Source organism: Neomonachus schauinslandi, chromosome 3 (assembly GCF_002201575.2).
Source record: "Neomonachus schauinslandi chromosome 3, ASM220157v2, whole genome shotgun sequence".
Taxonomy (NCBI): Eukaryota; Metazoa; Chordata; class Mammalia; order Carnivora; family Phocidae; genus Neomonachus; species Neomonachus schauinslandi.
In genome coordinates this window covers 189,932,549-189,958,827 of record NC_058405.1, presented here as the reverse complement: position 1 = coordinate 189,958,827, position 26,279 = coordinate 189,932,549, and the positions used below count along the sequence as shown (strand labels likewise).

General features: G+C 49.0%; 1 protein-coding gene across 3 annotated transcripts in view; it reads right to left on the bottom strand.

Moving 5' to 3' along the window:
- The window catches only part of UBE2F (ubiquitin conjugating enzyme E2 F (putative)), a 52,213-nt gene that overhangs the window by 1,817 nt on the left and 24,117 nt on the right, over window positions 1-26,279 (bottom strand). For 2 of the 3 annotated variants that reach the window (XM_021678965.2, XM_044913461.1), the window contains 5 exons: window positions 19,271-19,338; window positions 12,128-12,198; window positions 7,723-7,780; window positions 5,016-5,048; window positions 2,599-2,661 (listed from right to left, as the gene is read on the bottom strand). In XM_021678965.2, the coding sequence (XP_021534640.1) occupies window positions 2,599-2,661; window positions 5,016-5,048; window positions 7,723-7,780; window positions 12,128-12,198; window positions 19,271-19,338 (293 nt within the window). The remainder of the gene's footprint in view (window positions 1-2,598; window positions 2,662-5,015; window positions 5,049-7,722; window positions 7,781-12,127; window positions 12,199-19,270; window positions 19,339-26,279) is intronic. The other variant, XM_044913460.1, reaches the window with a different exon arrangement.

The window sequence follows — 26,279 nt, the reverse complement described above, 5'->3', positions numbered from 1 at the left end:
ACTTAATTCACGTGGTGACCCTTCCAAGGTCAGGGTGGGTTCCTGGTTTTAAGGTCTGAAAATGGTTTGGTGGTTTGCTTGCCATCTCAGGTGAGGGAGTGGAGAGCTGCTGAGCCTGTGCTTGCGGACAGGACTGCGTTCAGAGGCCCCCACGAACCCTGACTTGGCCATTTCCACAGTACCCAGAAGCCAACAGTACCGTCAGCGGCTAAGGAGCCTGTGGCCACAGGATGTGAAGACCCCACAGGCACTGCTGCCCCGTCCTGCCCTCAGGTGCTCAGTCTCACCCCGGACGAAGCCCAGGGCCCACAGCCCCCAGAAGCCCTCTGTGCTCAGGCTCCCTCCTCTGCCTGAGGGCCCACAGAGCAGGGCCCACGAAGACCACAGACTCTGGGGCCAGACTGCTTGCCTGGGTTCACATCTTGGGCTCTGCCCCTTCCTGGCAAGTCTCTTCCCTCCATGGTGGCTCTGCCTCCTCAGCAGCAGATCAGGGATGGTAAGAGTCCCTCCCTTGTGGAGATGTCAGGAGAACAAATGCACTCTGGGAAGCGGGTGGGACAGGGCCTGGGAGGGCCGCCCAAGACTGCCGCTGCTCTCACGTCATCGCCGTCCTGCACCCCAGCTCTAGTCACGCCGGTGTCCGTACTCCTCCCTCAATACCCTGAGCACATTCCAACCTCAGGGCCTTTGCACCACTGTAATACTCTCCAGAATACTCTTGCCCACTCTCCATTTGGTTCACATCAGATCTCTACTCACATCTTGTCAGAAAGGCCTTCTCTGAGCACCCGACATCAAACAGCAAGACCCATCACTGGCCCCCGCGGCCCCTCACGTTATGTTTGCTTATCTGAGCTCTGCCTCCGCCCACGAGCATGGCCGCTCCATGGGGACAGGGACTGTCTGTTCATCACTCTATTCTGAGCATTTGCACCTCACCTGGCACTGAAGTGGCCCCAGTCAAACTTGGGATGAACCATGAGCACGAAATAAAGTAAGGAGAAAGTTCAGTAACTGTCATCATGACTCAGCATGAGGATGGGGTGGGGCTGGGGCACTTCTTAGAATTCATGTGGAGGCATCACTATCTGGAGGATTTTAGGTGCATCTTACTGGGGCTAACAGTTTATAAATGCAAGTCTTCCCCTTATTTCATACAAAGAGCAGGAAGCAACCTTCGAAGAAAAATAAAAGGATAGACAATTTAAACAGGTCTTTCTCCACCTGGCCCTCTAAGAGTGTACCCATCATTACTGATTTCTTTCCCTGACTCGGCTTACAAGACACATCGCTCAGCGGGAAGTCCATGTCAGGGACAGTGACAGGTGGAGCTGCAATGTGAATGGAGCTGCCTGGAAAGGGGCGGGGCGGGCGGGGGGGGGGGCAGGAACACACCTGCAGGGGCTTGTCATCGCAGTGGACAAACCAAGGCTCTGCGGGGTGGTGCAGGGGGCTGACTGCTGCGGGTGGGCGGGAGACGCCGTGAGAGCAGCCGCGGGCGCATCTGCGGAAGACCTCTGCTGCTACCAGCCCCTGTGCCTGACCAGAGGCACCCACTGACCCTGCAGTCCCACCCACGGCTCACTGGTCCCGCTGTGCCTGCCGCGCGGTTTTGTGAGCCGGGGTACGTGCCAGGTGACGCGGTTCTCCCGGGGCCCGCTCTCTGGTTGCAGTAAACATCACACACAACACATTTAACACACCCCCCCCTCTGGCACACAGCAGGTCTCACATAAACATGAGCACCTGCTCTTCAGCTCGGTACTGAGAACCAGGTTGAGGGCATTTAGAACTTTACAGATTCAAGGGAGGTGCTGGGTAACGGCCTTGGGTGGCTGATTTCTGGGGTGGGGAGGATTCACAGGAACACGGTTCAGAAAATGAAACTTGAGGCTCTATGACTAAACCAGGTTAGCCCTGCAGGGCTGTCTGCTGAGGCCTAATGGCTAACTAGCCTGGCTCCAAGTGAAGCTGCATAACCTCGAACAGCCTTGTTCTGATCCCAGACGCCCAGACTGCTGCTCCAGCTCCTAACACCTTGTTCATGCACCTTTAAGGATGTACGTAAAAGGGATATTTATTGCATTATCATTTGTAGTTGGAAAAAAAAAAAACCATGGGGAAAACCTGAGTGCCGACCACTCAGAGAATGGTTGAAAAAAGTATGGTAGAGCCACTAAAAAGTTAAAAACAAACACCAAAACAAAAACAAAAAAACTGAGAATTAATAATAAACAACAGGATCCCATTATTTTGGACAGAAACCCAGTGGGCTTGTGAGTGCAGAGGCACGCTGGATGGACCTGGGGGTGTGAATGCTGTATCCCCATACTGTTGTTAAGGCAAAGTAACAGCGGCCTGTTTTAAATCCCTCAGACTGAATTCTACTAGGAAATCACATCTAATAGAAACACTTCTGCCTGACCTTGGGTCAAATACTTAACTGAGACTACTCATATTTATCACAACACATTACTTACCAACTGCTTTCAATTCCAGGCGTGGACCCACCATTCTCAGCCTCGTATTTATCTGAGCAAGAGCTTGTAATCATCTTTTTACCAAACCCATCCACCTCGAACGCTACCACTAGCTTACCTTGTCCCTCAAATGATGTTCTGCAGCTTCAATATTCAGCGGATCATCAAAATTCAAAAGATCCTTAAAAAGAGAAACTCAAAGTAAACAATGGAAAGAATGTGTTTTTCTGCCGTCATAAGTCTTCATTTTATGAGCCAGATGACATAACTCTAATCAGCAAACAGGAGAAGCTAGAGAGTGGAGAGATTCTATAATGGATCACGGTTCCTGGGACAGAAGCGCACAGTCTGTGTGGGTGTTTTCTCAATGTTGGTGAATGGCGCACTGAAAGATCATGATGTTTACATACAACTGCCCAAAGTTCGGTGAAAATGGAGGTTAGCGATCACATTAATTCCTAAAGCTATTATTGATAAAGAACCACTCTCATTATGAGCATTTCCAAATAAAAATCCCCTTCTTTTTTCCTCAGAAATTCTTTTAATTTGTGATGAACATCTTTGCCTCTCTACGTCTCTGGTTTCCATGCTGACCTTCACCAGATCTTCTCTTTACATTTTGTTATTCCCCTTCACAGCACTGCACTCATACCCAGCAGGGATGGCGTTTGGAGCCTGAGGGCGGACAGCGCCAGGAGGACCCTGTCCCCCAGGCCTTTCTACCTTAGAAAACCCGGGGGTGGGCAGTGGGGGGCGCCTGGCTGGCTCAGTCCTTGGAGCCTGCAACTCTTGATCTCGGGGTTGTGAGTTTGAGCCCCATGTTGGGTGTAGAGATTACTTAAAAAAAATAAAATCTTAAAAAGAAAACCCTGGAATGGCTACTCCCCTCTCCCCGCAAGAAACACCATGGACTTCAAATCGGAGGCCATGCCGTATCTTTATACTGCCTATGAGAAGTCATTGCTTTCCAGAGTCACTGATGGTCACTGTAAAGACAACAGGAGAAATGTTAAATCTGGGGACTGTATTTCTGATTTGGAAATAAATATGGGGTATGACCAATATGTTACAAATAGAGCAAGGAAAATTCTTAAGTCTCTATGATCTCTATGATCACTTGTAAAGTTGAACAATTAGACTTCAAGTCCTAGAAACAGGCAAAAATATGAAGCACATAGATGAGATACCCAGTGCATATAAAGACCACCAGACACACAAAATTCTTTATTTTCCTTACCATATATCTGACCTAAGATGAATATATTGGCTGGAATAACCATTAGAGGCTTCATCAGCAATTTTGGTTGGCCCTCTAGAATTTGGAACACTGGAGAGACGGGGACTACACCAGATGAAAGGCTAAATCAATGAAGGCGGCACGAACGGCTGGGCAGATTTTAAATCATGCTGCAGCCTTCACAGCTCCAGAAGTAACGCCGCCAAAGCACGATCACAACGAAACGACAGCACCACCTTCCCCGGGGGTGAAGGGAAGGCCCGAAGCCGGAAGTGCTGGGCTTGCTGCTGGTGCTCCAGGGGTCACCTGGGACAACAGATGAGAAGGCAAAGGGCGGCAAGGCCTTGGGGGTCTAATTTTGAGGCTCTGCTGCTTTTTATTTTGCTGCCAATAAGAGCAAGCGCACTGTGGCCTCGGACAGCAGCCTGGCCCCGGGCGCCGCAGCCTTGTCAGCACACCTGCCGTAGGCCAGGAAGCTGCCCCTCCAACGACCTGCCGTCCTGTGGGCTGGCCAGGGAGGGCTCCTTTTCATGGAGGGCCAAGTTTCATCAAAAGTAGCACAGGTCCCCGCCCCACCCCATAGACAGACCCTTGAAGCTTATTTCTTTTAAAGCTCTTTTATGGTCAAAGAGCAAAAACTCAAAAGACTAATATTGTATTAAAAAAATCCAAAGAGCAGCTTTTAGCTTCTCCCCGTGTCTCCCTCTGCCCTCCAGCCCCTGCCTGTGATATGCTGTTTTCTGCGGACAGCAAACTTCGGCAGCCCGTCTCAGGGGTTGCCTAAGAGCAGGGAGTGGGAGTGAGGACGGTCTCTAAGAGGTGAACCAGGAAGCTGGCATGTAAGCCATGAGGTCAGTTTATCCGCAGAAGCTCTTTCAAAGGAGACAATGGTTCTAAGGTTCTGGGTTTGTGAAAAGCCTAAAGGTCAGGTGACCACACGCTCCTTCACCCAAACCAGGACACCTGGGAGGGCAGAGGGCTGCTAGCGAGGGCAGACATGGAGCGGGGCCGGGCCAGGCGCCCCCAGAGGAAGAGCCGCCCACGTGAAGGAGGCTGCAGCCAACGAACAGCCCCGGCCCCAGCCCTCCTGTCCCTGACGGCCTCCCCATGTGCCACCCCAAAGCCCCCCCCAGTTCCCGTCTCACTGTTCCTCTGCCTCATATAAATCCGACAGAAAGGAGGAGTTCAGCGTGTACGGGGTGCTGTTTTTAATCCCTCTAGGTTACCCTTAATGTGATGTTTAAAGCCAATAGTCACAGGATTCAAGAAAAGCTTGGGATTCTGGTCAATATACTTACAGTAAACAAGGAGTTTAATCCCCAGACAACATCCTGGAATGAGAAAGAAAGAAGAAAACAAGTTTTAGGCTCCTGTGCATTTAGTGTTTCAAACCCATGACCAAGAACTATGTACTGTGTCAGGTCAGAATTTATCTTTAGCATGCTGTTTTCCCTAAGACAGAAACTTAAAACAACTTCTCTCCAATATGACAACAGGCTCTGGGAAATTTGGAGATGAGCAGTCACAGGTAGAAAGACAACATAAAGTGCCCTCGGGACCCAGCCCAAGGAGCCAACGGGCTGTATCTGCTCAGGGCAATCCCACCTTACATCACCTCGTGCTCGTCATCTTCCAATACAGTTCGGGACTTCCAAAGAGTCATCTTTACAACAAAATCTGTTGTTTCTGCATCTGTGTCCTCTTGGGGCCTGCAGATAAGCTAATTACCCACGTCCCACAGGCCTCTAACAATTTTGCTCTAATTACTTTAAAAAAAAAAAGTGGAAGACTGATAAACACTTCCTACCTAACATTCAAAGATCAGAAATTCTCATTAAAATAAAATGGAAAACCAGTGTGTTCTCTCTGGACTGACTTGTCATCTGTGACTCAACCACCAATTCCCTCTCAGCATTCCTCGTCATCAGCTCAAGTCTTGTCTTTTTTAGGCTGATACTCTGCTAGCTGGCAATTTTAATCACCGCCTCTGCTTTGTGCCAGCCATCCACCCGTGTCCTTCTGGGGTGAGCTGAACCTGGCGCTGGAGCTGGCAGTAAACACATGTTCTTTGTCTGGTGGAGAGGTCGGACAGACAGGCATGTCAGCAGAACTCCCACAGAAGTGTTCCCACAGAGGACCCAGCAGGGAGGAGAGGCTTCCCAGAGGAAGCAGGGCCTGCCGGGTAGAAGGACGACAGGAGGGAGCACCTTCTAGGTAGAAGGACCCCTGTGCCGAAGCTAAGTCCAAAGTGGGCAGGACATGTCCAGGGTGTGGTGAGAAGACAGGCCGGGCTCCCCATGGCAGTAGAGACCACACTTCAGAAGGATCCAGTCAGGCCTGTAGATCTGCAGTGTCCTCTGACTCTGGGGGAGGGCCCCAACACCTTCCCTGTGTTCTTCTCCCAAAGCGCCCACCTGGAGATACCCAACGACAGTGCCTACACGCCAGAGTTTGCAGCTGTCGCCCATGAGGTGTGGTCACGTACAGAACTAGACCTGGCCCAGACCCACTGTAGTCACTGGTGGGCCGCTGTGACCCATGCATACCTCTCCGGGCCTCAGTGTCCTCCTCTAAGAGCAGTGGGGTTGCCTAAGAGCAGGGAGTGGGAGTGAGGACGGTCTCTAAGAGGTGAACCAGGAAGCTGGCATGTAAGCCATGAGGTCAGTTTATCCGCAGAAGCTCTTTCAAAGGCAGGGCCTACATAGCGTTAAACTGTGAAGGATGGTGCGTAGAGAAAGCCCGGCACACGTGTGCAGGAGGGCCCAGGCCTGTTCAGGTCCACTCAGGCTTCCCCTTGTGGCCCAAAGGACAGCATCCGATGCGCATCTCCAGCACCAGCCATGCTTATGTTTTGTGTGTTTGGCGCAGAGTTCGACTTACAAATGGTTTTAGTTAGGATGACTTTTGTAATCCATGCATGGCCAAGTCAAAGTTAACACATGTGTAAAAATGTTGCTCTTCAGACAAAGACAGAGATGGAGAGGGGGAGACAGAGAGGAAGACGGCATTGTGCGATGTGCCAGGCAGTGTGTGATGTCACAAACTCGCTGCTTTGACACCTTCCAGGTTGACCCGGCACGACTGTGAAGAGGAGGACACAGTCACCAGGGAACATGGGCCGGGTCTGGACGAGCACGCCTTTGTGCCGAGTCCCGGGCTGAAGAGAAGCGCAGGCTGGGAACCCAGCTGCCCTCTGAACCCAGGACCAGGAGGGCGCCTTCTGGGCAGCATGGACCCGGCACGAGAAGGGCAAAGGCTCTGATGACTGCGTGGACTGCTTCGTTACCCATCAGAAATTCCCAGCAGGAGTCAGGCAGCCGGTCACCACAAAGTGAACACTAGCCAGAAGTCCTGGCTGCTTCTGACGAAAAGCTCAGGCAACAGGAGGAAACTGTAGGTGTCCCACGGATACCGCAGCAGAAAAGCCCTGAGCTGACCAGAGCTGGCGGCCTCATGCAGCGCCCGTAACGTGCAACCCCAGAACCAACTGGAGCCTACACCGCAGAAGCAACTGGAGCCACTTGTTTAGCCCCGGCGGCTCCCCTCTCCATCGCCCTCCCCTGGGTGGGGTCCTCCTTCAGGGCATACCTGTCTGGGCTGCCACCCTTCCGTCGTCCAGGCTAGCTCCGGGTAACTCGGAGCAGACGGAAGCCACATCTGCCCTCTCCCTCCTCCCCTCTCCCCACCCTGACAGCTCTCGTCTCCTCGGAGAGTGAGGCACCCCACAAGACTGGGGGACAGAGGAAGGGAAGAATAGAAACTACACGACCTGAAGCACAAATGGTAAAGCGCAGAGGGCAGTGAAGATAACTTGAATCCCCACTGCCCCGAGATGAACTGGGGGCAGAGGAACCGACCGGGGCAAGTGCTTGGCCAAGCAGCCCCTGGTGGGCAGCAGGGGGCAGGGTGTGCCCGGCCACGTGGGTGGACAGGACAGCAAGGAGACTGGTTCGCAGAGGGAGAGGCTTCCAGGCCGGGGCTGTGCTCAAGCGCACTGCACTCTACCTTTAATGTCCTTGTGGGAGCCCAGCCGGTGCCGTCAATCGAATGTTCTCTCAGTAAACTGAAACAGACAGAAAGGCACAGCGGTCAGCAAGGGCAGCCTCCAGTCACAGGAGCTGCAGGTGTGCTGAGCCACCGCCGCCAAGCCCTCTGGGCCCATGGCTCCTCTTCAGGACATCTGCTTTCCCCGGGCCCCACCTCTCCCCTGGTGCCTCGCAGGCCCGTCTCCCTGCAGGAGGCCATCTCTACCCCCAAGTCTAATCTGTTATGCCATGTTTATTGCTTGTACACCCGGGTCTTTAATCCTGCATGCACAAGAAGTTCTAAGCAGGAAGAAAGTATGGTTAAAATAACATACAAAGAGCACTTGTCAACTTGATATTCAGAAAATGACAACTGATGCTTAGAACCTCCTATGTGTTTCAGCATGATCCTAACCTCACGTAATGCCTCAACAACCCATGAGGGAGGTGCTGCCATCTCTCTAATGCAGAAAAGAAAACAAGGCACAGAGCAGCAAGGGCACGGGCCTGGGGGACAGTCCTTCAAACCTGGGCAGCTTGCCCGGAGATGCAGGTGAACACGGATGACAGCTCCTAGCACACATTCTAATACCTTGTTTTTTGTTTTGTAAAAAAAAGTTCAAAAGGGAAAAATGAAAGATAAAGGTAGATTAACACAAAATTCTGAATGGTCCTCACCAGTGGGTGGGAGGACCATGTTCAGAAAAGGTGCACATGCGCTTTGGAGGTACTGTGAGGTCCTATTTCCTAAGGTGGACCCGAGGGTCACTTCCATCCCTGTTCCATCAGGTGTACATGCACATTACATACTCTTCACAGAAACGATTATTCCACACTTGGAAAAACGAGAATTTATTGCCAAGTTTCCTTCTGGGGAAAAATTAGTTTGGCATTGTTGAGCTGTATCCTGCTGCTGCTTTGATGTGTACATAACAGTTCGTAAGCTCACACGGCAGTGTCTGGCTCTCTGCACCTTAACTATTACTGTGAAGAGAAGTTCTGGATCAGAGCATGTTCATCAAATTCCCGTAAGTCAATTATGATCAGGAGAAAATATAAATATCCTATAATCTTAATTGCCCATGAAGATCAGTTAGAATAAATAAAACCTTAAATTGACCACTACTACTTACTTTGAGCCTTAAAAACAAAACAAGAAAGAAGAAACCGACATCTCCACCCTGCAGAGGCCCAGGCCTTGTTGACAGGAAAGCTCTGCAACTTCAGAGTAACCGTTCGGGAACCATGTGCCAGGTCCTGGAGGTCTATATGACCCAGTGAGAGGTCTCCTCACTGAGGTAGGGACTGGAGTCCGTTCAGATTGTCTTTGTCCTTTTCTCTGACAGACCTCATCACTATCCTCAGCCATCTACCTGTTCACTTGTTCAACGCCTGTCTCCCTAGCAGCTGCCAAGCCCCACAAAGCAAAGAATACCAACTGCTCCCACTGCGTCTGGGCTTGACCACCATTAGCTGATGGCGGAGGGGGCAGCTTCACTGGCTGAGCAGGTAGTATCCTCTGACCCCTGTCAACACACAGCCAGAGCAGGAGGGCTCTGAACCTGGAGGCCAGCTGTGCCCACCCAGGGCAATGGCAGATAAGCGGGGGGTACCCATAATCGGGCAGGCTGTGCCCAGGGCTGCAGGCCACAGGTCTGGGCAGAGTGACACTATGGAGGGAACACACTGTCACTATGCAAGCTCTAGCCCAGCCTCAGCAGGTGGCAGGCCCTCAGAGGGTACCAGGCAAGGGATTAGAGAGGGTGCCTCAGGGGCTACACTGGAATCATGGGCCCCAGGAGAAAAAGTCTCAAGTGCAACCACCAGGGTCCTGGCCCAGAGCCCTCTAATCCCACAGACACGGCCCCTCTCACCTCTGAGCCTGAGCCAAATGCAGGCGAGGGCCCCTGGTGGGAGCAGAGCAAGCCTCACAAAGAGAGGTAAGTGCCCTGTGTACTAGACAAGGCCCCACAGAGCACCAGGCACCGGTCAGAGCTGCTGAGTGAGGAATCCAGGTAGATGCTGCCTGGCGGTCACTGCAGACCAGGAGTGGCTGGCCCAGGCTTGTCTTTCTCTTTATTCAGGAGATGCCAGGATTAGTCAGTGGTACACTAAGCCCCTGCTGGACACTGTCTGGTTTTTTCCAAAACAATGAGGAGGTCTTTGCACTTTAATCTGGCACATTATTTCCCACAAACAAATCCCTACAAGTGCAGCTGACAAATCCAAGGGTAAATACAAGTTAAATGTAGACTTTATAGCTGATATATAGGTGTATCTCCCATGATGTGAGAGAGCCTGTTCTTTCCCTTTCTCTCTCTCTCTCTCCTTTCTCTCTTACCCCCCCGCCCCCCACTGGGTATTGGCTTTTGCTCCGGGCAATATGAGGAGTGGTGAGCGGCATCTCATTGTTTCCATGAGCCTCTCTCCGGCTACTACCGAGACCAAGCATCCCTCAGGTGCTTACCACCCACCTGTAACTCTCCTATGAGTCACTACTTGTACCAGGTGCTCGGTTTTCCTAGTGGGTGTGTCTGTCTTTTTCACCCTAATTGGCAAAAACCTTTTACACATGAAGGACGTAACCCAGCTGATCTTTTCTCTCTCTCTTTTATGTTTTGTCTTTTTAATTTTAATGTGGCTAAATCTATCAATGATTTTCCTTTAAGGCTTCTGGCTTTTGCTGCTGGCTGCTGCCCACTGAGTTCTCCTCACACTTTGCTAATAATCTGATTTCTCAGAAGACAGCAAAAGCGATGAGAGGAATTCCTGCCCTGGCATTAACTCTGGTGGAGGACAGGGTGTGACAGGTAGGGCGTGCGGTGGACTCCCAGGAGAGCGAGCACCAGCGACGGCCTCAGGGGAGAAGGCTGGAGTGGATGCCATCTACAGCCTGAAGCGGAGGAGTCCGATTTTGTGAGTGTGATACTTAAAGGACAGGCGGGGAAAAGGTGGCCTCTTGTAAATGCATTTGTAACTGTCTACTGAAAAGGAGGCGGACAGAACAGTGGACACTGCACACAAGCTGCACTGGGAGCTGGGTACTAACTGTGCTTTTAAGAAGGAAGAGGGGGCGCCTGGGGGGGGCGCAGTTGGTTAAGCATCGAACTCTTGATTTCGGATCAGGTCATGATCTCAGTCCTGGGACCGAGCCCGACATGGGGCTCGGTGCTCACTGGGTAGTTTGCCTGTGTGCTCTCTCAATAAATATATAAACGAAGAAGAAGAGAAAGAGGAGGGGGAGGGGGATGAAGAAGAAGGAAGAGGGGTCCAGCTCTGCCGGCACTACGGGCAGTGTGTAGCTCCCCATCACAGGCAGGCTGGTGTTGCCAGGGCGGGGACGGGACACGACACGACACCGACTTAATCACAGGAAGAAAGCAGAACAAGGTGCTAATGCTCATGCCTACCCTCTGCACTGTGGCTGAAGGTTACTGTGACTTTGCTGTGGCAAAGTCACCCGCTGCAGGTGGACGTGCAGGGTTCCAGCCCAGGCAGTCTGGCCCCAGAGCCCCTGCAACCCCACTGCCGCCTTAGTAGAGAAAGTGACGAGACGCAGGAAGATAAAGCCCAAGTGCTAAATTTGCTTAAAACAACAAACCACACACCCTACATTAGTGACCAGCAGCCTAGAGAAGCGGGGAGTTGCAGATCCCTGATCGTCTGCCACTGCCACACACAGGCCACAGCTGACATGAAGTTCTGGGAAAACTGTCCTGCTCTATGCACATCAAGACTTTTGGTAAAAAGAGGACATCTTAAATACAAATGCCCAGGTCTTAAACTTGCCATCTACACCCCCCACCCCAGATTTTATAAATCCTACTTTTCCTTCTTTTTATTTTTTTTAAAGATTTTTATTTACTTGACAGAGAGAGACACAGAGAGGGAACCCAAGCAGGGGGAGGGTCCAAGGGAGAAGCAGACTCCCCGCCGAGCAGGGAGCCCGACGCGGGGCTCGATCCCGGGACGCTGGGACCACGACCTGAGCCGAAGGCAGACCTTAACGACTGAGCCACCCAGATTTTATAAATCCTACTTTTCCTTCTTAGCTAAAATCAGCCACATGGAGGGATTGCAGCCTCTCACTACAACAGGAGCGGAAAAGGGTGAGGAGGCCTGGAGGGAGCACCAGCAGGGCTCTTGGCCACCGGAGTGCCCAGGAGGACTTGGGTCTGGAGGTGGAGGAAGGCTGGGGGTGGGGTGGGGGTGGGAGACCTTCCAGTCACTGGAGTGCAGCCCAAAGCTCTGAGGGTGGTTTCCCAAACCTCCCTAAACGTGGCCCAGCCTCAAAATTTCCTCTCAGTGGAGATTATGTGTTAGAAAGCCCAATGCTCACACATAGTACTCACAAACACAGAAGCCAGGAAAGAAGAGAAACCCACCTTAGACATATTTCGCCTGTCTCTGTGATGTTGGGGTGCCAGATCCTCGTCAGGCATTTCACTTTGGGAGGCTGCAACACAGAGAGAAAGAGACTCTCCAAATCATGCCTACTGCCACACACCCATCTAGCCCCTCATTCCACTGCTTACTGGGCACTCGGTCGGACTGGCCCCAACCAGGGTTCAATCCTGGACTCCCGTCACCTGAGCAGGAGCGTCTTCACACTGCACCCACAAGTGCTAGCCTGCCCGTACCCCCAACACGACCCTTCTACAAGTCCCAGGGCCGGAGGGGCAGTGGGGCTGGTGGCGGGGCCTCGGCCCGCTCTGACCCTCCCTGCCAGGGCTGTGGAGCCCACGGTGCGCTGCAGGCCCCAGTCAAACCAGGAGCCTGCAGACGCTACGCTGTGCGCTACGCTGCTGAGCTGTGGCTGAGGGTTACTGCTCCTCACGGCGGTAGCTGGGTCCCTGCGCGCGTGTTTCTGAAGATGCGACTGCCATGTACATGGTCCTACATCCAAGTCAGAGTCTGCTTTATGCTTACAGGAGGGAGAGAGAATGAAAACGAGCATGTGGGAGGAAGGCACACCGACATCACTGATGACGAGGCATGTTTGGATGAAGCTGTTCTTTTAAAGTGACTCGATAATACAAGCAATTCATACTCATTTAAGACAAAAAGACAATGACAACAAAAGGCAAGATCTCTGTCTTTTCCTTTTGTTATATATGATAATTCCACCCAGAAATTCTCTCTCTAACACCCGATACACATCTTGTGAGCCTCCTTTCTAGGCCCCACACAGAGATGCATGTGCGTGCACATTCATTTTTCCTTATGGAAGTGGGGACGTGTGTTCTCTATCTTTTCATATTCCTTTCTGTAATCACTTCAAATGGCTTTGGGCTTTCTCGCCCTCCATGGTACAATTCTAGCATTTCACAAGCCAGTTCCTATTACTGGACATTTAGGTTGTCTCCTACCTCTACCACGAACTGGGCTAAATCAGTGTGCTCATCTCTGCTCACATCTGTAGGAAAGGTCTGCCCGGGAGGAAGCCCAGGTAGAGGAACTGCTGGTCAGCGCACACAAGTGTCATCTGGCCAAGTCTCAACAGACACGTCATCTTGTAGACATTCACAGCCCTTTGTTACGGGGGGCCACACTTTCCACGTTTATCATTCAGTATTAATTTGCATTTATGATGCTATTCTTTTGTAAAGTCTTTGTAATCAAATTTTTATCTTTGTTACCAACCACCCAAATCCTCTACTGCACTTTTTCTAGTACTTGAATCGTTCCCTCATTTTATTTGTACAAAACATACTTTTCCAGCACTCTTAAGTTTTCCTCCTGATTTTAAAACACCGTGACATCAAGAAACTCCCCCAGATAATTAATCCAAGCATGCAAATATAGGTGTCCAAGGTTACAGAATTTAGGTTCAGAGTGAGTTTCAATCAATTTAATATGCTCTAATTTGGTTTCCTGCAAGTAAATGGGAATGCATTTGACGGAAAGTATGCTAGTCATCGTGCATTTCCAGCAAGGCCTTCAGGCTGAGGGAAGGCCGACATTGCAGGGTTGTATGAATCTAAGTAACAATACAGTTTCCATACTGGGTAGACTGAATCACCAACCTGGCATCGGAGGGAACCTGCAGGCTCTATGTCCCTCCCTTCTAGAGAGTCCTTGACACACACACACCTGTCACCCCGCCTAATGTTGTTCACTGGATCTCCAAGTATCCGATTGTATTTGCCCCTCTCCCCCTTGTCCCTTTCCCACCTTCCATAGTTAGATGTTGGCACAGACACCTCCCCTTGTCAGTGGTCCTCCTAACTGCGGTCCCCAGACAAGAGAACAAATTGGAACTATGGACCCAGATTCCGACACACACTTTCCAAACAGAACTTGTAGACCTGACCCTACCCCTAAAGCAAGACAGACGAGAAACACTCAGTCCCACCTCCTACTTGGCATTGCCGCCTGCCCCATCACAGGCTAGGAGTTTAATATATGACAGCTACGGCATTGCAAACCAATGGGGAAAAAGGGATTCTTCAGTGCACGACTGGATAACCATCCGGAAAAACATAGATGCCCACTTAAGAGTTGTACTCCAGATGCATTAAACACAAATGATACAGAACTATAAGAGCACTGAAGAAAATGCAGATGATTTACCTTGGGATCTGAAGGCCTGTTTTAAGCATTTCATAACAAGAAAAACTCATGAAAGAAAAGTAGATTTTAGTACAGTGGTGAAGCAAAACAAAACAAAACAAACCCCTCCCCCGCAAAACCCCCCGAAGTTTTACAGAATAAAAACAATAAAAAACAAGGGAAAAACAGAAAAATCTTTAGAGTACAACTAAGAAAACTAGGGAAAACATTTCATATAAATTCTAGCTGAGAATTCCTATAAGAAAAACAAATATCCCAGTGGAAGAAAGGGCTCAGGACATAGTAACAGCTCACAAAGAACATAAAAAGCTAATAAATAGGAAAAAAATATTCAGCATTCCACTTATTTAAGAAATGAAAACTCAAATGACAATTAGATACCATTTATTTCCTCCCAAAATGGCAAAAAGAAAATCAAAAGATTCCATTTTTGTGAGGAAAACAGGCCTTTTCAGACAGTACTGGTGAGGAAGCCGCTGGCGTAACCTCTCTGGGAACTAGTTTAACAGTATCAATGAGGAGTCTTAAAATCAGCATCAGTTACTCCACACTGGTAACCCCACGAGGATTTATGCCAAGGACAGAGGCAGATGCGCAGCAGCCGCTGTCTGGGACACGCACGGCAGCACCGCTTATGCCCGCCGTCAACGACCGACAGCCTATGCACCAAGTGCAGGCGGGGCCTGCTGCTGCAGGGATCTAAGTATGGTTTCTACATTTTGAAAAGACTGTTTAAAAAAATCCCAACTATTTTGTGGAGAAAAATAAGTATATGTGATAGAGACCATTTGTGGTTCACGAAGCCTAAAATATTTACTACTCACAGAAAGTGTGGTTCATACTGTCAAAAACTGGTCAACTAGTGACCAACAATAAAGGACTGATTTAAAACCATGATGCAGCATATAATGAAGTGCCCTTATTAATGATGATGTAACATGTTCTCATGTGAATTGACATGAGAACATTTGTTCATCACGTTATAGTGTTAAAAACCCCAAGTTATCAAGCTATGTGTAGCATGATCCCATTTGTACGTACGATTATATGTCGCCCATAACATACATCAGAAAGTGAACAGCGATCATCTCTGGGTGGAGAGGTAACAGGTGATTAACATTCCATTTCTGCAGAGCCGTATTTTCCCCATTTCCTACAAAGCATACACTACACACAAGGCAGAGGGGAGTGGGGGTTCAGTTCACTTGTAGTATCTCTGCCCCACCCCCCCCTTTCTGGGGCTGGTCATAGCCATGTCTCTTGATTCGGTTACGTTTTATCAAAAATGTGAGGGGAGGGGCGCCTGGGTGGCTCAGTCGACTGAGCGTCCGACTCTTGGTTTTGGCCCAGGTCATGACCTCGGGGTCCTGAGATCAAGCCCCACATCAGGCTCCACACTCAGTGTGGAATCTGCTTGTCCCTTCTCCATCTGCTCCTCCTCCTCCTCGCTCTCATAAACAAATAAAATCTTAAAAAAAAAAAAAAGTGTGGGGGACGTAACATGTGTTACTTCCAGGAGGAAACTGGAGGCAAAGAATGAAAAGCTGTGTCCCCTTCTGCTTCAGCGCATGGTCTCTGCCAACCAAGGCGCGATTAACATGCCACGGGGGCATTGCAGGACTTTGGGACTGTGACACCACACTGAGCCCTGCTCCTCCTCTGGGCATCCTGATCACCCAGGGATCCCCAGCGCTATGTCACCACCCTGGCTCATCACTGTTTGTGCTGTCTCCCAGGAGACTGGGGTTCTTAAAAAGCCAGTGTCTGACACAGAACCTTGCAAAGCTCATTTCATGTCACTAAATAATTTCAGCCACTATCTTAGAGAGATCACAAGGCAGACTTGAGGCTGTGAGGTAAAGTTCAGGGACAAAAGGACAAAGAGCCAAAGGAAAATTTGAACTTTAGCTGCTGGGGTGTAGGGGCATTGAGGGGGTAGGGAAACCAAATAGGTATTTTCTTTCTTTTAAAAGTTTACTCTAAAATAATGACCTATTTAAGTGATTAGAAGTTTTTCAGAATGACAATCTTAGTAAGTGACTTTAATTGAAGAAGCTGTAAGTGTCAGGGGTTTTTAAAAAGTCCTTACCAAGTACAGAAATCATATAAAGTCATGGCATAAAAGCAAATGAGCCTAAGACAGCTCCATGGAGGTCTCTCCGGCTAACCTTCTAAAAGCTGGCTGTCTCCCATCCAAATAAAACATAGGTGCCTAAAGTTTACTCTCACCATCTCTGCCCCAAATGCCTACAACCTATGTATTTTCAGATGCTGGTTTCATTTTCTACACCGTAAGTCTGTAGGGGCAGAGAGCACCAATCGTTGGACAAATGTGTACTGTGTGCTCTCACAGAGCCCTGGAAATACAGTGTAAGTAAGACACTCCCAGTCTAGTGGAAAGAGACGTTAAGGAGTTATATAAGCAACGATTAACTACAAAAAAGTAAACACAAATACCTCTGTATTGGTTAGGCACTGCATTACATGGTTTCCCGGGGATGGTGTCACCCCCCAATCCCTGCCCTGAGCTAGTGACAGTCGCCGGCCTGGTAATTACGACTGCGGCCTCAGCCTGGACACGGAGGCAGAGAGGACATGCAGGGGCCGCAGGAGCACAGAGTGGAAGAGGCCCTAACGGCAGCAGGGCAGGGTCTGGGTCCACCCCAGAGGGGCTGGCCTCTCAGTGCCCCTGGCTTGAGAAATGCGTTTCATTCCTGATGAAATCAAACCAGCACATCATTCAGAAAGTTCACAAAGGAGACAGAAACTAAATATAAGAATGTAAAACAATCATAAGTCACCAATTAATGTAAGAAACATGTCCTCGAGGCTCAGTGGTTTTCTATCCTGTGTATTCCGTGTCCTACCTCTCTGTTTCTTGAAGAGGTCACATAGGGGCAAGACAAGATGACCAACATTTTCTCCCACAAAGTGGCCGCTGGGTTTGGGAAGGGCACATGTCAGGGAGCTGGGCAGCGCTGGACGAGAACCTGCTTTAGCAAGGGAGCTATTTATTCTGGCAAAGCTAACTCTACCTCTCTGGGCCGTAACTTCCTGACGTGTCCCCAGGCAACTACTGGAGAATCACACGAGGGGAAGTGAGTGGGGGCACCTGGTACATAAAAGCTCCCAACAAAAATCGCTTCCCTTGGTGTCTTCTCATGCTCTGCTCTCTTCCGATACTGGGACCGAGAGGCTCTGCCACTAAATGATACCTAATGTACCTGAAATAGTGGTCCTCAGATTCGGCAGTCCCTCCCCACACCGTCCTCCTCCTCAAACACTCACTGCCTCTCCAAGAAGACTGTGTCACATACCACCCTTTAGCACTCTTCCGACGAGGAGTCCTTAGAGACGGCAGATGTCCAAATAGCTAAAAGGTCCAGAATTTTAAGTGCTGTATGCCTGGCTGTTTCCAGAAAACATCAAACTAGCCCCTGGAATTCTAAACATCTGTACTTCAACCAAACCTCTCCAACTGTGTCTCCCCTGAGGGAGTCCAGTGTTCTGTCAAGCCAGACTCAGTGTGTGATTAGGGAAATAGAGGAAGTCAGCAGGGAGCTGGATGGATGGACAGATAAAGACCTGAGATGCACATTTTCCTGTCTTTGCTTAGAAATTAATTTTTTTCTTCTTGGATTGCCAACTCTTTCCCATCCTCACGAACTACATTCAGAAAGAACTTTTAATGTAGTAGCCTAGTAAAAACCAATTACTTAGATAAAGGTTTGGCTTCAAATAAGAAAGTGTGACAGCCACTGAACTGTGCCCTGGTGGTGGGCCGGGCCCGGGGCAGGGGGCCTCATTGCACTTGTCAGCTGGTAGGTCAGTCACTGCAGGCAAACCAACGAGGCACACAGGGTCCCCAGTACCCACAGGCTCAAGGTAACAAGAGACTTAATTTTACCATCAGATTTTTTTTCCTAGTTGATAGGCCTAGAGAGGGCTGGGAAACAGTAGGGGCATGTATATATATATATCTCATGTAAAATTGTGGAGCTGTTCAGAACTGTCACTGGTTTCTCACTGCCAAAGTGAAAATGCCCAACAACACTCAAATGTGAGTTTCTTGTTTGTCCCCACTTCTCCCCAACCCTGATTCCTCCTTCTAGTTGACCTGGTCAATCCACCACACACATGCTGCTCATTCTCACTTCTGTACCTATTAAAACAGTTCCAGGGATTTTGACATCACCGAGACCACCATCCCCTGGTTAAGGGTCAACCCAAGTCAGGACAACTCCAGTCCTATTTCTCCTGAAAAGCTCAACTGGCTGGACCACTTTCCCAACGTGATCCTCTCCTTCCTTCTCGGAATCCCGTGCATTAATTTCCTGGCACTGCTCCATATCTCTGTTATCTGCTACTTATGGCTTTTATCATTTTAGGGTAACTTTCTACACTTTTTCTCACCTTCCTAACTGGTAAGTTCCTTAAGAGCAAGGATAGAATGTGACAGTACTTGGTATAATTATTACCTAGGTGGGGTCTTTGAGAGATCAACATTACTTATGGTTTAAAACTATGAGCCATTCCTCTTTTCTAAAATTCTAAAATACGTGTTTTCTACACCTTGGGAATTCTGGTGTTATACCACAAACAAAACCACAGTTTTAAATAAAATGCTTTCTTCCTCGGTGCCAGGATTTAACAAGTTAAGACTGGTGTGAACCACACAGGCAGCTCCGAGTGAAGGTGCCAACCTCGGCCGAGCTGTAGCCCCCATGCGCACTGCCCGACACACAGCACTCACAAGTACTTGTTAAAAAATGCATCTCTCCCCTAAGGCTCTGAATACTGCCGACGAGCAACATGAATCACAGAAATATCGGCCGTTTTGTACTCAGCCCCAGGACTGGGGGGACCCAATGTGGGGGGAGGGGGTGGGGGGTGCAGGGCCGTGACCACCACTGGGCCACGCAAAGGGGACAATGGTTCAAACGCAGGCTACTCACCACCATGTTGTACGCATCAGGAACTTCAGTTTCAAACTGAAATTTTCCACCCTGGTAGTAACCCTCATCTATCGAAAACACAAAACAAAACAAAAAAATCCTTTAAATTAAAAAAAAGGAAACAAAAAGCAAACATTCATGTTAGAATATGGCAAATACAGAGAATTAAGAGTTAAACAATAGGACTGCAGGGTTCCTTGTTACTTCACCAAATCCTGCCCTGCTCTAATGATGAACCCCAATCAGTTCCCTGCTGGCCTGTCACCCCACTAGCCATGCACCCTCAGGGGAGGCGTAGGCACCCTTCTGGGGGACTGGTTCCTCTTCCTCAGTCTCCCAGGACCTGCCCAAGGAACCGTGTTCTCACCTCGGCCCACCCCACTCCACACCCCAGCACCCACGGGACCCCTTCAAGCACATCTCATGATAGGCAACCATCCTGTTTGAGCTGCAGGGCCATCTGTTTGCTGCTGGTGGCCCCATGAGAATGTCAGTTCCGAGGGGTGCTCCGGGGGGCCGGAGGGGGGGCAAGCAGTGGCGCACAGAGACGGGATCCTCGCCTCAGAGACGGCGCACAGACAACGCTGCTGGGCGGGCTGGCTGAGCGCTGGCTGCAGCCTTCTGAACAAAGCGGGACCTCTGGCAGGGGGCTGGTGGGCATGCAGGAGGATGTCTGGAGTCAGGGCGGCACTGGGTCAGACCCTACAGCGCAGTCCCAACTCCTGTGATGGCCTCAGCCACCTCTCAGCCTCTTCTAGGGTTGACCAGGCCGGCGTGAACCTGGCCTGCAGGTGCACGGTAGAGGCTACTGGGGCTGCTGCCAGCAGAGGGCGCTCCACCATGAAGGTGCTTGAACCTGAAACACTTCCCCCCAGTACTCTGAGTTTCACAACTTGACAAAATTAACGCCATCTTTAAAATGAAAGTTCAACTTCCCCCCAAATATTTATCATTGTGAACAAATCAGCAATAGTACATCTTATTGCTTCCCTCAGCTGTTTATGTAAAATGAACATTTAATAGGAAGTTGTTAGTTTCCAATAAATCATCACTAAAAAAGTTTTTTGAGATTGCATCAACACTTATGTTGTCCATGGTAGTTTTAACTAACATTACCTGGACCCCAAAGTTTTCATTCTTTGCCAGCGTGACAGAAGAGAAATACTCTATTTGTTTCATTTTACACTGAAGAAAAGTAGTGAGGCTGAAATTTACTTCATATTGAATCATTTAATGACTGATGTTCCATAAGTATCCTTGTATTACTGAGGTACCCATGTTTTAATTACAATATAAAAAAGCTCTTAAGAAGATTAACCTTTGCCTTTTATATTTGTTACAATGTTTCTTAGTCTGCTGTTTGTCTTTCGGTTTTGTGGTTCAACTAGTTTTCACTTTTTTTTTTTTTAAAGATTTTATTTATTTATTAGAGAGCGAGCGAGAGAGAAACAGCATCAGAGAGGAGAGGGTCAGAGGGAGAAGCAGGCCCCCCGCCGAGCCGGGAGCCTGATGTGGGACTCGATCCCAGGACCCTGGGATCATGACCTGAGCCGAAGGCAGTTGCTTAACCAACTGAGCCACCCAGGCGCCCCTAGTTTTCACTTTTGAGAAGCCAGTCTTTCTGTGGTTTCTGTCTTTGGTATTACCCTGAAAAAGATCTTTCCCAACCAAGATTATAGAAAGACCTGATTTCTCTGTTTTCTCTTAGTGATCCTGTGGTTTCATATGTCCCATCGGCTCATCTGGAATAAGGTGGTGTGTTTTCTCCGTGCTTGCCTGACCCATCACATAGTATTTATTATCCTACCCTTCCCCACTATCTGATGCGTCTATTTCTAGTGCTTACAAGTGCACTTGGATTCGTGACTGACACTATCGAGTCTTTGGAAAAGACTCTGGGGAAAAATTTTACCTCCAGATACAAGAACTTTCCAAACAAGTGGCATCTCAGGTATAAAATAATCAGAGCACATCCTTGCTCACCAGAGGCTGCGTGTTGCACAGCGGTCATCGTGGCCGAGTGGCCCAGCGCTGGGCTCTGTAGACCATGCGGCGGCACCAGAACGCCAGCTTCAGGTGCAGAGCTCCACCTGCTCTCTTCTCTTCTTGCTCCCCAAGGCTGTGTTCCAGCCCCTCCATCCTGCCACACCACTGTGGTTTTTCTCTAGCTGGCTTTCCATGCCACGATTATAGAGTTTCAACTCTGCTATCTACCAGTTTCAAAGAAACTATTATTTGGTCTAATGGGGTTTTGGTTTTACCATATTCCTCTGTCCTACTCAAGCTCTCAATTAGTAATTATTAGAATTATATCATCTCTGAATCCACTGAAAAGAGAGAGCAAGCAGACGGTTGTAATTTTTGTTCTATTTCACAAAACACGTCTTTCAGGAAAGATTATCAGCTCCTGAGCCAGTACTTCGTTTTTCCTCTTCTAAGGTACGTAAGCCTTTGGACCCGATCCACCTTGGTTATGAATTTGCCTAGAAATGCCACAGTCCCACTTACAAAGCAGCTGAGGAGCAGACTGGACTGAGAGGAAACTCAAGAGCATCTCTTGTTTCCTGTGATTTTCTCAACAAAAGGCCCCAGGGAAGAGTTCTTGCTGGTCCACCTTCTGGGTCTGGCTCCTGAGCTGGCATTTCGCAGGGCGGAGACGCAAGACGGCCTACACAGCTCTGGAGCCAGCGGGCAGCGGGGTCATTTAGAGCGTCCATAACTCAGTGTGCACCACATCCAAGTCTGGGACGGGCCCACTACGTCACTATCCGTGACTGCTGTGGCTGAAAACATCCTGCTTCTCAGATAACTGGGCATTCAAGTACAACAATGAAATGCAGTAGGAAAGTTCCTGGCATCCAGCTCTCACTGGGCCAGCCTATCCCCGTCACCCAGGGTTCCAAAGACAGGAACCATCTTTCCCTCCTCTTGTATCCTGGAGCCCACTCCCTCCTGCCTTCCAGGAATCATCCACCACTATCTCCCAGCCAGATTAGGGATATTCCTGGGAGAAAACTGTCCAAGGGGTAGGTGGGTACAAACAGCCTCAAGAGAATCCACTTCTAGGTGGTCAGTGGCCAAGTGCATTCTCTCCTAAAATGAAGCTGCCTGACCGTCTCAAGAGGTCAGAAGTCCTGCAGGCCTCCCCTTCCCTTTCCCTTCTCACAGCTGCTCCCCCGGGGGCAGAAGGCTGAGTCTCAGCTCTCCTCTTACCAGGATGCACTGCCCCAAGGCACAAACATACCAGAGGACAAAGGTCACAGGAAAGCCCTTTGAAGGGAGGCACAGGGCAGGGTTGTGCTTTCCCTATCCTACACCCAGTTCTGTTAAGGGCAAAGTAGGGTGTTATAAATAAATAAGATATCCCAGTTCATACTGGAATGTCTTAAATTCAGACACATCGTAGAGTCTGATGGCAGGGATGATTAAAATTTCATTTAGCAACTTCAATCCCTAGACTACTGTAAAATAACACATTATCCCCATGAGAAGCAAGCAAACAGGGAGCCAATAAGCCACAGGCATGGTACCTTCTTCCACCCAGGTGACTGGCTCCATGCCTCACTTAACTGCTAGGAATTAAACTCAGAAGAGAGGTGGCTGATGGTACATCTTAGAGATAAGTAAGACTTCTCCTGAGAGTGAGTCTGACTGCTGACTGGGATGACAATTAGAACTGGTTCTGCCTATTTATGCACTGGGTAGATAGTTCTGATAAATTGAATGAGCCAAATCTATAGCTTCAAGGTTTTAAGGAAATATAAAGCATACATTTTTATACTGGTAAAGGTATGGCAAAATCAGTAATATCATAGAATTCTCAACTCTTACTGAGAATTTCAGATAAAACAAGAGATGCTTCTAAGTGAAGACAGGTATGACTAATGGCCAGTTGACAGGTCTTGGGAAAGTGGTTTTGGTGACTGTCTCAGAAACCGTGATGCTAAGGGACGCTGACGACTGGAGTCTTCTCCAAGTCAGGTGGGTTCCAATTCTCTGCTTTCAACAAAATGGAAGAAGGACCCTAATCTAGTAATCAGCAAAAAGATCAACAAAATATCTTATATGATATTTTTGGCCTCTAACTTTGAAGTCCAAGGATGGAATGTCATAGCTATAACAAAATACCTTCCAGGCCTGTCTGAACAAGCAGTCCTCAGTGTTTACATCTACAGAAACAGAAAGAAAACTGATACTGAACCCTTCTTTCTGGCATAAAGTCATTCACAAATACATCAACTAAATCAGAGAAAAATGCTAATAGTAATAACTCCATCATTCTCAGATGCATTTCAGATGAAGTGCTATGTTGTGTTTAATAGCCATCAAAGCTTGCAACATATTGTGTAAAGTCATTATTCATTCAACAAATATTTGACGAGTGCTTATGATGTGCCAGGCACTGTTTTAGGCACTGGTGACACATCAGCAAGAGACCTTTCCTGCCCTGACAAAGCTTACATTCTAGTGGAAGAGGGACAAAATAAATAAGGAAATCATATAATAGAACATGAAAGAGCTAAGGGAGTAGGAGCTGCGATTTTAAATAGGGTGGCTGGAGAGAGCAAAGGCCTGAAAAAAGGCCACTGGGGTGAAGAACACTCCAGACAGGGGAGCTGGGTGAGGCCCATGAGAGAGCCTGGTATGTTCAGGGAAGATTCCAGAGGCTGGAGGTGAGGCAGGGGAGGGAGGAGCTGAGGCTGAAGAGGCCACCGTGAGAGCACTAGCTTTTACGCAGAGTGAGACAGGGAGCCATGAGAGGGGTCTGAGCAGAGGAGGGAGAGGCTGGAGGCCCTGTGGAGGCTATCTCTTACAGGAACCCCAGTGAAATGTTAAGCTGTTAGGACCAGGGTGGAAGCAGTGAAGTGGGAATACTCTGACGGGAGCACCACCAGCGTTTGCTGGCAGATTAGGCGAGGGGTGGGGAAGAAGGAGCCACAGAAGAGCTGAGTTCTCTGACCCTGCAATGCAAAGGGCAGGGCTGCCACCAGGAAGATAAGAAGGCTGTGAGGGGCACCACCGCACAAAGTTCCATGTCAGATGGCGAATCTGAGGTTTCACGTCAACATTCAAGCAGAGGTGCCAATCAGCAGCCAACAGACCATTCTGGAGTGTGGGGGAGGTTGGGGCTGGATGAGGGTAGTTTGGGAGCTGTTCAGTAGACGGAAGCACTCAGATTTCATGAGCTGACTATGGAGGTCCAAGGACAGGACAGAGTCCGAAGGGGCCCCACCTAGAGGGTCAGGAGAGGAGCCAGGAGGGGCAGCCGGCACCAATGGAGGAAGACCAGGAGCCAGGAGTTGGTACAAACAATGACTAACAACCATTCAAAAGAAAATGCTTAAGGCCTAAGAATCTTATAAACTTTTAAAATAATTTTTATATATACATATACATGTGTATATATATTTACAGAATGGTATGACAGGGTGACAAAATACTTAGCAGAAAAATGTTTACATTGGGATAAAATTCTATAGGACAAGTGGAATAAAACAAAGAGTGCAAGGAGAAAAGGCAGCAATGAACATTTTCCAACCACTGCAGCAGAGCTATGTTTCTACAAAAATGCATGATAGTGGGCGTACCCATGCTGTTTAGATTCTCCTGGAAACATTTTAAAGAACAATACAATACTTTTATCCTTAAATGTCAATATTTACAGCACACTGGAAATTATATTGTATGCACATTTTAAACCTAAAAGTCAGGGAAAACACCGTCCCTGACAAGATGAGCCTATAGACTGGGATTGGCAAACTTGTTCTGTAAAGAGGCAGACAGTAAGCACTTCAGGCTTTGGGCCACAGGTCTCTGTCATATATCCTCTTTTGTTTGTTTTTTCATAGCCCTTTAAAAATGTAAAAGTCATTCTCAGCTTGAGGGACACACAAAAACTGGCCCAGGGAGGGATGTGGCTCACCTCTGGGATGGGGTCTAGTGTGCCCACCCCAACATGAAAATACACAAAGACAAGGGGCGCCTGGGTGGCTGTCTGCCTTTGGCTCAGGTCATGATCTCAGGGTCCTGGGATCGAGTCCCCCATTGGGCTCCCTCCTCAGCGGGGAGTCTGCCTCTCCCTCTCCCACTCCCCCTGCTGCTCCCCACCCCCGCCCGCTCATGATCATGCGCTCTCTTTCAAATAAATAAAAATAAAACCTTAAAAAAAAAAAAAAAGAAAATACATGAAGACAAGCTGTGGTGCTGACCTGTGTGACACAATGCACATGAAGCTGGCTTGCTGAAGAGGGGAAGCTGGTGTGGGCTGGATTACTCAGGGGAAGCCTAGGGGATAGGCTGTTGGGTACAACCTGAAAATCAGGATGACAACCGCCACAACATGAAGCACACGGACACATGGAGTGTGGACCACACAGTCACTGACCCAGTCACCCCAGTGCAGTGGGACGGGCACAACACAGCCGCTTCAAAGAAGAAACTGGGGCACGTGCAATAAGTAACTGGCCGCAGCCCCAAGGCCAGGAGGGGGCACAGCTACTTCCAATCAGGCTGTCTCACTGGGACCTGAGGGTGAGCAGGGCAGGGGAAGACAAAAAGACAGTGGCCATGAGGAAGGTGGAGTGGGAGCAGAGTCACAGATAGGACTGCCCTCGACGTGTGGCCTGGAGCCAAACCGGGAAGGTGGGCAGGTACTTGGCGGTGACATGGGGTCAGGAACCAGCAAGGAGCTGCAGACAGACACTAAGTCAGCTGTCATGAAAAGATGCTGAGATTTAGAGGAAACCATGGACATAATGAGGAAAGAAACAGTAAAGATGAAAAAGAAGCAAACAGAACATCAACAGCTAAAAAAACATAATATCTGAAATGAAAACTTCACTGGATGAGGTCCATACTAAATCAGACCCTGCAGAAATAGGAACTACCCACCATGAAGCACAGAGAGAAAAGTGAACACAGACCTGTGACCCAATGGAGGTAGAGGTTCTATGTAGAGGTAATATATATGCAACAGATATTAATACAGGTGGAGTCCCAGGACGGGGTT